The sequence below is a fragment of the Myotis daubentonii genome, chromosome 12, assembly GCF_963259705.1.
Source record: "Myotis daubentonii chromosome 12, mMyoDau2.1, whole genome shotgun sequence".
NCBI classification, from domain to species: Eukaryota; Metazoa; Chordata; class Mammalia; order Chiroptera; family Vespertilionidae; genus Myotis; species Myotis daubentonii.
The window spans coordinates 48,684,787-48,697,254 of NC_081851.1; the positions used below are offsets into that span (position 1 = coordinate 48,684,787).

General features: G+C 44.9%; 1 protein-coding gene across 5 annotated transcripts in view; it reads right to left on the reverse strand.

Moving 5' to 3' along the window:
• The window catches only part of CCDC85A (coiled-coil domain containing 85A), a 170,036-nt gene that overhangs the window by 152,021 nt on the left and 5,547 nt on the right, over positions 1–12,468 (reverse strand). For all 5 annotated transcript variants that reach the window (XM_059659774.1, XM_059659773.1, XM_059659771.1 and 2 more), the window contains exon 2: positions 6,406–7,357. In XM_059659774.1, coding sequence (XP_059515757.1) covers positions 6,406–7,357 — 952 coding nt within the window. The remainder of the gene's footprint in view (positions 1–6,405; positions 7,358–12,468) is intronic.

A 12,468-nucleotide genomic window follows, 5' to 3' on the forward strand; every position in this document is an offset into this window, starting at 1 on the left:
ATTAAGTTAATAACAATGTACCTACCTATATAGTTTAAGTTTAAAAAAAATTGGCTCTCAAAAGAAATTTCAATCTTTGTACTGTTGATATTTGGCCCTGTTGACTAATGAGTTTGCCGACCGCTGCACACCAACGCATCCAGAGTAATCTAACATTACAATGAGTAAATGCAAAACCTTATAGCAAATCACTGTATCTGCACTCATTTGACACTTGTGAAGTTATTTCATGAAGCAGAATACTCGCCCTAACTTTTCACTTCCCCTGTGCTTCATTCTAAATTTTTCCTGTTAAAAAGATAAATGCATCACTAATTCAATAATCATACTTTTTCTACTGTATCTTCTGGAAAGTTGCAGTAAATAGGAAAGTACAAACATCTAATTGATTTCAGTTGGATCCAAATGACACAACCATAATCAGCTGAAAGGGATTCTGGTTGACCACAGCAGCAACTAGCTTAGTGGCTGGATGCATTTGGACATTTGTTTGCCTAAACAGTCAGTCAACTGAATGTTTGACATTGTTCAGATGCAATATTAAAGCTAATAAAATATACATGTACACACACATATACATAACAGATTATAGATACAGAAAATCTCCTTTGGAGAAAGATGAAAAGGATCCCCTAGAGTTAAAGAATGTGTCTCGTTTTGTGCTGTTATTACAGTGGAGTTGAAAACCTGACATTCTACTAGAAAATTCCTTTCCAAGCCATCTGGGCTTTCCAGTAATAGTCTGACTCTCAGATATAGTTTAAGAAATTTCAAAATATTCCCAATAGTATGTTTTTATGTCATTAAATAAAAATGTAATCTAATACATTCTTATGATAAATGCAATGTGCACACACAAGTATGGTACAATAATTAATTCTATTTTTCAAAACATCTTAAATTGACGTCCTATCAAAGTGGATATAAGGCTACCAAGTTACCATATTAAAGTTTGAAGATCAAAAACGATTATCTTAATTTCTTAACCATTTCCATTTCAGTTCACACAATAGAAAATATACTCAGAGATCCTCAATTAAATCAGTTCTGGTATACTGTAACCATTGAAATTTTTCTCCCGAGAGATATTCAATTTCTGTTGTCCAAATTCATTCATAGGGATGCTATGGCTTTTCCTAAGCAAAATATAAAATTAATGAGAGCAATTATTCATGCTATACTGCAGCACTATTTAATTTACAGATGACCTTGCTTCAGAAAATTCTGCTGGGCTTCTCCACACACACGGGTTCTTACCCCTCCATAAACGAGGCCATTTTGTGTTATCAGCATTTTTGTTCACTCATTAATAACCTCAACAGATAATAAGAAGCAGCCCTAAGACCCAGGGTAAAACCTATAAACTGGGAAATAGGCATTCACATTGCAGAAGCTGTGTGATCTACATGCACCATTGGTATCCACCAGAAATGGGTTAGAAACTCACATTCTCCCTTTTCCATCTGGATGCAAAGGCTTTAAAAAGTAATCTCGAACTATCCATATACCAGGGTTTCCCAAAATTAGCCTAATAAGTCCACCCGCCAAAAACTCAAATTTTCAAAGCATAGCCCCCCAACGTGCATTACAATACAGCCTTGCTCTGGGCTGAGAGGGGTGAAGTCTTACAGTACCTGCTGGGGTCAGTCCTTCTCAGTCCTGGAGTTCATTTCAGCAAAAAAAGGGAAAAGTTAACTTTCTTCTCCCCAGGAGGCTTGGGTGTTTGAGAGCTTCACCCACACCAACCATCTTAAAAAGCCTGGGGCAACGGGCTTCACCTGAGGAGCTCATTTTGCAACGTGCCCAGGTCCAGTGCCAGACCAATTCAATCTGCATTTGAGTGTGGGGCCCAGGCACAGGTGTTTTTTCACAGCTACCACAGTGATTTTAATCTACAGCTAGATTGGAAAACTCGGCTCCAAAGCAGTGATTCTGGATCAGGGGCAATTCTGCCCACACCCGGAGAACATTTGGCCGGGTCTGGGGACATTTTAAGTAGTCACACCTGGGGGTGGTTCATGGGTACAGCCCAGGTTGCTGCTAAATCTCCTACAACACACAAAACGACCCCCTCAAAACAAAGATTTCCATGGCCCCAATGTGACCAGTGCTGCTGCTGAGAAACTGCTGCTCTAGAGGAAGAGTTAGTGGGAGAAACAGCACGCTCTTTCTATCTCTAGAGATACTCGCACGAAAGAGGAAAAGAGGCGGTAAGAAGCTTTCAGGAGGAAGACTCGCAACCGTGACACTCCGTCCTGCAAGGCCAAATGAACTGACCTTGTCTAAGGTATGAGAATAATGCCCTGTGTGCGCTCTCATTGGCTAGGTGATGTCAAAGGAGGGTATGAAGCTATTGTTCACTGGAACCTGCCCTCAAATGTCAAATTAATAATAACTGAGCAATACTTTCAGGAGAAAGAAGATAAACAATAAAATAAGGAGTAATGTTTCTTCTACGATTTTTTTTCTCAGTTGCTGATAACCAGAAATATGTGCTTCTAGAATTAAAATAAAATTCTTGTTATTATTTTTTGACTGGGTTCATAATGTCCCAGAGGTGGAGGACTACTTGTAAAGAAAGGCCTGATGATCAGAATCATCCCTGTCTGGAAGGTTAACAATAAAACAGAGCTATTGCTGCTGAAAGAACCTGAATCATCCATGGCATCCATGACCTGAGCTAAAACGTTTTCTGTTAAAAAGCAAAGATCTGCCAGCTGATAACTGGAAGCAAAAGCCCTTGGTCTCCTTGTGAAAGGGAACACTTTCACCTAAAAAAGTTTAATCCAACCTTGGATTTCAATGGAGTCAGGTAAACGAATCCCCCATTCTCAAGGAGGCTATCAGTTTGTGTACATTTATAGCTAGAAGTGGCTATTCAATTACTTGGTTTACAAATCTGGAATACAGCAAGTAACTTGAATGAATAGACAAATGCCTTAATGTCTAGATGTGATAAGTGTTGAATCTGCTTCAACTTTGCAAATGGAACTCTCTACAAATTGAAAACAAATAGTTGAATAATAACTTCTAAACAAGTAAATGCATTCATGAGCATTTTGTTCAATTTACAGATTTTTTTTTCCTGTGGCTTTTTTTTTTTTTTTTTTTTGGTCTTTGCTTTTGAATCAGCTACTAATTGAAAAGTGGCTATATAGCCTTACATATTTTTAAGAGAAAACTGCCTAAAATTTGTCTTTGCATCCAGTAGGAAATTAAGCCAACTGTTTTAACCAAAAGAAACTCTAGGAGGTCAAGTTCATCTACTAATTAATCCAGTAGCTTGCCACTGAAGGCACAAGAAGACTTAAAGATGCTCAAGGCACAGTCAACTAAAACAGCAACTGTTTCACTAATGTTCCCTCCGTGTATATATTGTGTCCTCTTGGAGGGATGTATATTCTTACAAGTAGGACAATATCCCACCATCTCTGTTTCATCCTGCCGTTTAATGCAGACACTTCCACCTACTTTCACCTCCTTTCTGTTCATAATAAAAGCATGCAAGTGCTCATCCAAAACACTCAGATCTCACACCAACTGCAACAGAATGACTCTGTAAGTGACTTGGCAAATCTGCAATTTGAGATTAAACTTGCTACTGGTTCCTATCTGTTTATAAACCAATGACTCAAGCAAGTGTGTGGTGATTTGTAAGTATAAAAGATCATGTCTTACCATCCATATCAAAAATTAATTTGTAACAGCAGGATAAATACAAGCTGCCAGTGCCTTGTTTATAGACTGATGATCCACGAACATTGTGCCACTTCATTTTCCAATTAATTACTGAACTAAAAACATAATGCAAATGTGCTACAAATATACCTTGGTGAGGATATCAACTGTCAAAAGATTTGTCACTTTAGAATGAGAAAAGAAGTAAACACACAAAAATTAAATATAGTGACATTCTAAATGACACATCAAATTTTTAACTAAGTAAAATGGCTACATTTTATAAATCATTTGCCTGACCCACGATGTTTATCTGAATCCAGGCAACAGTAAGCCATGATGTAATGTCATCCTTCTCTAGAGACAAACCTTACTTTATGCCAGGCATCATTTAACAGTCGCACCTAAAAACTTTTCTTGTACACTAAATCATACATTGATTAAGCTCAATGAGTTCTTTACTTTAAAAAGTCATTTTGTAAAGAGAATAGTTGTGTAAGTTAACCACCTGCCCGTATTTTTTTTTGTTCAACATACATTTTCCTTAAAACAGTGCACATCATTCACTTTTCATGTTCATCAAAAAGTAATCAAGAAATGGAAAAGCCATTAACGTCACCTTCCTGTTAACCCATTACCCCCTGAAGACAAGCTTCATGTCAATGACCTATCTTTGGTAGTAACACAACCGAAATATCTTTCTCAATGACTTTCATCCCTGTGAGAGCTGCACAGCCCAGGCTGCCCTCAGCATCGCGGCAGTATCGCTGCCTCTCCTGGAAAGAGTGAGAGACACGCAGTGAACTTAAAAGCCCCAGTCAGCCAGGAGGCCTCTGCACAACGGGAGAATTGGCTTCTCCGTCTCCATCTCCCAACACAAACCACCAACCATCCGACCTTTCCCACCCTTTCTAGTTCCACGTGTGCTTAAGAGAACACTGGATGCATTAGAAGCCAAGCTTCAGGAGTCAATTTTCAGCACTACAAGAAAAGGATTAGGATGAAATGGAATCCAACAGGTAAATCCTCAAGTACAACACTGAAAATTTACCCCATTGTGTTGCTGCTAAAATTGGAAGCCACCACAGCTCAAAGCTGACTGCCACTGACTCCTGAGCAGCTTTCAAATAGAGTGAGAAACCTCAGATATTTTGAATGAAAAGAGCCCACAGTTCATAAAACCAATCATTTTGGTTCCAACTCAACCATAAGTAACATAACAGGATGGTAAGGGGTTTTTCATTTGTTTTTTGAAGAAATTATTTTTTTCCCCTCTCGAGTTCAAGGTGGTTTCAGAACCAAGATGCAGAAAATTAAACCTCTTCCAGCAGTTTAAAAACTTGGGTTTAGACTAGAGCCACCTCAGCAAATGCAGTGCATATCATGCTGTGGAAACCAAAGGAGTGTCCAAACACATCTGTACATTTTTTTAAAGGAACATTTAGACAACCGGAAAATATTTCTCATGTTAAAGTCAAAGAGCGTGCTATTTAGAATACGTTTCAGGGAGTTTGGTTGGGAGGGTTGGGTGGTTTTGAGTAAGTAGAGAAGGGAATCAGTTGATACATTTTAGATGCAAAGTAAAGTCACATATTCATGCGAAGGCCCCCAAAACCAAAAAAAAAATCTCCAAGGTCAAGTAAAGCATATTTATAGGCATTCAGGCAACCCAGCATCAAGCCTGTTTAGGGACACCATATTTCCTTTTTAATGATATTGGTTTTCATAATAAATAATCATATATATATATATATATATATATATATACCAGCAACCAGAATGCCTAATGACCAGTGGCTATGACGCTCACTGTGGCTAGCTGGCCGATGGGGGGCGAGGGGGGGGGGCGGGGGGTGCCAGCTGGCCAACCTCCTGCAGCCCCTCCTCCTGCCCAGCCCCACCCTAATCAGCGCCCCCCCCCCCCCACCCTGATCAGGGGCAGGGCCACCGGCCAACCGCCTGCGGCTCCTCCTCCCAGCCAGTTCTACCCCCATGGGCCCCCACTACTGCAATCGGCCTGCGGCCCCTCTCCCCAGTCAGCTCCGCGCCCCCCACCCCATCGTCCCCCCCACTCCGATCAGGGGCAAGGCCAGCCAGCCAACCACCCATGGCCCCTGCCCCAGGCCTCTGGCCCCCATCAGCTCCCCCCACCCATTCAGGGGCGGGGTGGCTGGCCCACCACCCACAGCCCCTCCCCATGATTGCCCTGCCCCCAGTCGGCCCCCCTACCCCAATCAGGGGCGGGCCTGCCCCAATTCGGGCCAGACCCTACCCATGCATGAATTCCTGCACTGTACCTCTAGTTTACTATAATTGGATTAAAAAACCTTTTGGTGACCTGTTTCACCAGTGAGCCCCAGCAGGAGACTGCACACAACTAGGAAAATGCTCAAGTTCAAGATGGAAGAATCTTAGACTGGGTCTGGTTTCATCTTCAGTTCCCATAAATCTCACCCCGACTACTCGGGGCCCATAGGAATTATTGTTCCTCTCCCTCCCCTAACCCCTCCTCTTTTTCTCCAAGCTTACTTGACTCATAACTGTATAAACTAAAACCAATCGAAGGGAAGAAGCACATAAGATGAATTAGGGCAAATATTTGCTCCTCCCCCAACCCACCCCCTGGCCAGAGCCTGCACTTTCTAATCTGGCTGGGCCGCCCTTTATCATCCAGATCTCTGTACAGAGATGCCCGGCCAAAGCAATCCCCAGCACGTACTGACCCACCGTTCATGCCACTGTAGACATTCCGGTGATGGGGCGACACTTCCTCTTGCGCCTGTCTTCGGAGGGTGCCCTCCCTGCTGCCTCCTCCGCCACCTCCGCCGCCCACATGTTTGTGGTCAGGGCTCCCCGCGTAATGCTGTTTGAGGTGCTCCGGGCTGGTGCCCCTGGCCCTGGGGAGGTGCTCCAGGCTGCCACCGAGGGCGTGTTTCTGCAGGTGCTCCGGGCTCCCCCCGCTGTGCCTGGCGTGCTCGGGGCTGCCCCCGGCTCTGTGCTTCTGGAAGTGTTCGGGGCTCCCGCTCAGCACATGCTTGGGCAGCGTCTCGGGGCTGCTGCCTGGGTGCGGGTGCCTTTGCTGTTCAGGGCTGCCCTTGCACAGGGGTTTGTGGTGCTCGGGGCTGGGTCCTTTGAGTGCTTTGGGGTGATCTGGGGTCCCGGGGGCTCTGGGTTTCTGTAGGTGCTCTGGGCTGGTGCTCCTGTGCTTGGTGTGCTCGGGGCTGCCCTCCGCCCGCGGCTTCTGCAGGTGCTCGGGGCTGCCGCCGCTCGCGTGCTGCTTGTGGTGGTCGGGGCTGTCGGTGCTGCCTGCGCTGGAGGTGCTGCTGCCGTCGCCCACGTCCCGCACGTAGGGTGCGGTGGAGGCGGTGAGCTGGCACAGGCTGGCCTGGCTGTCGATGGAGCAGCGGCTGCCCGCGCAGCCCGCGCCCTTCTCCTCGTCCAGCAGCACGCAGAGCTCTTTGAGCTCCATGTTCTCCTTCACCACCTCCTCCTGCTTCACCTCCAGCTCCTTCAGCTTCTGCAGGTATAAGGCCACTTCCTTGTGCATCACCCCGGCCGTGAAGCGGCCCAGTCTCTGCCACTCCCGGGACACCCTCTTGCCTTTCTGCCGGTCGTCATCCAGGAAGCAGCAGAGGTCCCGCAGTTCCTGGTTGTCCTCCTGCAGTTTCTGGTTGATATCCTGGAAAGAGAGAGACAACCACTCAGGAGCCTGCGCGTGAGCCTGCATCGGGCTTAGACTCAGGAGAGGCAGCCTAGAACTGGCCAGTCCTCCCTCCTGTTACCAGAGGAGAGAAGGTGAGAGGAAGTGTCAGGTTGGTAGCTTCCATAAAAGTAAAAATAATAGGTATTGGTTGTGCTCCCTGTCTAATGCTTTCTGTGTATTATCCCATCTAATTTTCACCAAAACACTTAGTGGACAATGACTATTACGGTTCTTTTACAGGAGAAAACACTAGATCTCGCAAAGTTTGTCTTGTCCAAGGTCATCCATTCAGTGTTGAGGGAGCAGCTTTGAATTAACAGGGAATTAATAAAATAAAAAAATTTAAAAAACTGCTCCCTGTCCCACCTTCAAGGAAAAAAGATGGCTGCTCCCGACTTGTGAAATGCTTAAAAGGCCTTTCATCTCACAAACAAGCACTGCCTAGCCCGTGGTCGGCAAACCTCGGCTCGCGAGCCACATGCGGCTCTTTGGCCCCTTGAGTGTGGCTCTTCCACAAAATACCATGTGCGGGCGCGCACGTACAGCGTGATTGAAACTTCGTGGCCCACGCGCAGAAGTCGGTATTTTGTGGAAGAGCCACACTCAAGGGGCCAAAGAGCGGCATGTGGCTCGCGAGCCACGGTTTGCCGAGCCACAGTTTGCCAACCACTGGCTAGGCTTTCAGCCCATGACATGTGATTCCCAGCCCCAATTCCCCGCCAGAGGGAACAGCACAATTGCCCTCTGGTGGCTCTTCAGTCCTGCACATCCAACCCGCCACTGGCCACATCCCCTACACATCTCCCAGGCACCACACATGAAACACAGCAATGCTGAGCTCATGTTCAAACTGCCCTCCCCAAATCGCACCTCTTGGCAAATGCCACGGCCACCCATCCTGTTGTTCTTCAGAAGAACCTGTCGTTGTGCCGGTGCCTCCTTCTCCCTTGCCTTCCACTTCTGAGCTAAATGAGTCTTCTGAAATCTAACTCCAAAATGCATCTCATCTCATCCCTCCTATGCTTAAAACCCTTAATAGCTTCTCACTGCCCTTAGGATAAAGTGCAAAATCTTTCAAGTCTCATGAGGCCCCCAGTCCTCTGGGCCTGCCTACTTCTCCAACATGAATGGTGAGTCATTGATTCATTCACAACTATTTAGTAAGCATCTATTATGGACCAGATACCAGTCCAGCTGGTGTGCAGCAAGACCCTGACATCCTACAGCTTTCATTCTAATGGGAAAGACTAGCAAAAAGCAAATACAGAACATAATGTCCTGTAGAGAAAAGTGCTGGGAAGAAAATTAAAACAGATTAAAGAATACCTTTTTCAAAAAGGAGGAGGAGGAGAAGGAGGAGGAGGAAGAGGAGGAGGAGGAGGAGGAGGAGGAGGAGGAGGAGGAGGAGGAGGAGGAGGAGGAGGAGAGGAACCTCTGCAAAGATGGAAAATATTTCAGCAAAGGTCTGAGTGAAATGAAGGAGCAAACATTTGAGAGATGATCCCAGGCAAAGAAAATGTCAAGTATAAAAGCCCTAAGACAAATGTGTCTCCCGTTGCAGCGAGGCTAGTGTGCCACAGTGAGGAGAGAAAGGAGGGCAAGGTGGGAAAGAGGTCTGAGAGGTATCAGGGCCACGTAATGCAGGGCCTCGTCAGCCACGGGAAGGACTCTGAATGGGTGAGCACAGGATAGAGGAATGACAGGATATGATTCAATTTGTAAAGAATCACCATAGTTTTGTGTGAACAATAGATTGGCTGGGGGGTGGGGGGAAGCAGGTAGAAGAGAGGGAGACAGGCTAAGATGGAAGCCCAGAGACCAGCTAGGAGGCTACTAGGCTAGTCCAGATAGAGGGAGATGATGGTGGCTTTGACACATAGTAGCAATGGAGAAGGTGAGAACATTCCCTTCCCATCATGCACTGAGCCCCACCAACATGCCCTGTTTCTGGACCTCAAGGGACAAGCCCTTCCCCTCCTTCATTGGAATGCTTTCCCCCAGGCTTTTACACAACCTTTAGGTCTTACTTTGTTACTTCCCCATAGAAGCTATCCCTGACCACTACCCCCTAAGCCAGCCGTGGGCAAACTACGGCCCGCGGGCTGGATCCGGCCCATTTGAAATGAATAAAACTATTGAAAAAAAAGACTGTACCCTTTTATGTAATGATGTTTACTTTGAATTTATATTAGTTCACACAAACACTCCATCTATGCTTTTGTTCCGGCCCTCCGGTCCAGTTTAAGAACCCATTGTGGCCCTCCAGTCAAAAAGTTTGCCCACCCCTGCCCTAAGCTCTACCATTATCCCTTAGACTTTGCCTCTGTTGCACTTACTACAATTTGTAATCATATATGGTTGAGTGTGGCTATTAGTCATGTCTTCATCCTCATTGAACTGGTCATGAGAGTGGAGACCTCCCCCTGCCCCCTCGCACCATCTATTCTGTTCACCTCTGTGCATCCAGAACACTGCACCCCACTGTAGATACCTGAAACCCAGGAATTTAAATATTAATTGAGAAGTCCCCATTTATGCTCCATTCACACAAATAGTATAAAAGGGGTAACAGTTTCTTAAAGCACCATGGTTTAGTGGGGGTGCGACAGGGGTGGCTACCTAAGACTTCCCCTGCTTTACAAAGCCTGAAAACTTTTGGCCTTGTGACTCTGTCATGTAATCCAGAACTAGAGGTACTCAGAGTGGGGCCTTAATTCTCTTACATTCAGACTGATTCCAACACTTTTCCTGCTACTGACTTAAAAAATAAACTAGAAAACATCTGTCAACCACGCCCTGTACCTCCAAAGATGATGTTCAAGGCCTGAGGAAGAGGAGGATCTGTGCAGCTTAGTGTTCAACTCCACTGCCAACTCTTGGCATTACCGTCACCCGTTTCCTTGTCTCTAACACCCATCCATTCCTTTGCTTCTCAATGCCACTTTCTGGAATTCCCAAAAGCTTCTCACCTGGCCTCTGTCTTGGTCTGCCTCTGCCCCTTGGTCTTCCCCATTCCCACACCTGCTCCAGTCCAAGCTGTCTTTGGCCAGACTGATCTCCAAAAACACTCCCGGCAGGTTATGTCTCTCCTGCATATGAACCCTTTTATAACCCTGCACATCACCTCCCCTTTGCCAGGGAAAATGAATGAACCCTTGGCCACCTTTAACTTCCTCTAGGTCTGCTCATTCTGAACCCTGATTTTGTCTAGTTTTCCAAGTAGAAAATATGATCCTCTCCCTTATATGAACTTATAAAAGGAGAAATTCTTCTAAGAAGACTCCCCCAACCCTAGAACGACACCTGGAGTATAGCAGCACCAGGAATGAATGAATGAAAGAATTTTCCCACTCTCTGCTTACTGCCTATAAGATACACTAGCTAGAGGACTCACTGGGCAGCTTTTTTTTTTTTTTTTAACGTAGATATTTTAGCTTTTGGAGGCCAGAGTTCATCCCTATGTCCTTATTTGCATATTTGACACATCTGGCAGGGTGCTTTGCATAGAGTGAACACTTAACATGTTTATGGACTAACCAACCCCTTAAAGCCCTAGGCCTGTGTTTAAATAGGATACAGCTCTAGCTACTGCCATGTGGAGTCTACAGTAGTAACAGAATAAATTATCCCTTGACATTGATGCTTTAAGGGAAATCAGAAGCTGTGGACATTCTGAGAAAATAATACTAAACAAAATTAACCTTTCTAAGCTTCAAAAATTATTCCACATTTAGTTCAATCCTGGCATTTCATAGAAAGTTCAAGTCATGTTCTTCTTCCTGTAACTAAATTTCCATCTGAAAATACTTCCCTCTGACTATCCTACAACTATTCTGATTTCTCCAGAACTGGAAGTAAACAGGACTTGTACCACTGCAGGCTTCAAGGCGTTAATGCCCTTTCCAAATGGAGTGAAACAAATACTTCTCCGAGTTCCAGGCGGGGGAGAAAAGGATGGGTATTGGCCCATTCACTTTCCTCCAGCACAGCTCCTTCTTCCTATTATTAGTTTTCCTGAGAATAGTACTTACTCTTCAATGTTGAGCTATTTCCTTTGCCTTCTGAGGGACAGTTAAGCAACCAGCTTGATAACAACCTTGTGAGCCAGCTTCTTCAAATCTGCCACATTAAGACCTGGGCTTTCTTTTTCAAAACACGAAGTGTCCTTGTAACATTGCCACATGCCACCAGACATTTAAAATGGACATTTAAGATGGACTTTTAAAATTCTGTTTAAAATGGACTTTTAAAAGATTAAACCATCTCATAGCACACAACCCAAAATTTTATTCATAAGACTCTTAAGTAATGTTTCTGTGGTTAAAGGAGAATCGTTTTGCTATTTTTCATCATTGCAGGATGGGAAATCAGTGTTTTGGGGAATAAGGGGGGAAATTAATGTGTTGCCAAGATCAGTTCCCCCAAACAAACCCCACTTCCTAAAATGCCAGGTCATAGCAGCTTGAGTGTTGGTACATGGTCAGCAATGAACAAATGTGCTTCTCAGAAACCCAGTTCCTTATGACATCAGAACCCTAATCTCTTTCCTCCACCCGTTCCAGGAGCACATATTCTAACCAGAGAATGTCAATCAGCCAAAGAAAAGAAAGTCAGCCTATGTTGAACATATGACCTTGAGAAAGCTATTTAACCTCACTGGCATGTCCTCACCTATGTATCAGTATCCCCAATTAGCAGATGAGAATATTGAGGCTCGAAGAGGTTAACAGTTTGCCCAAGCTACCCAGATCGCAGACTCCAAATCCTTTGTCTTTCCACTGCCCCATACTGCACTGCCTCCTAAATGTTTAAATACAAACAAGTCAGCCAGTGACTGGACAGAGTCACAGGCCCCTCAAAGAAAGAGAACTGATGCTCCCATCTCCCTATGTCTACTGCTGCAGTACATTGAGCAGCCTTGAAAATATATAGATCCAATTTCAAAGACAGCTCACAAAGGGCATAAAAAAGAAAAAGTGTTATGGCCTTAATTACCCTAAATTTAGTCCTCACGTGGGAATCCCAAATATCAAAGGCAAAAAACAAACAAACTCCTCCTTCCAGAATTATTCAGCCAACCACATTAA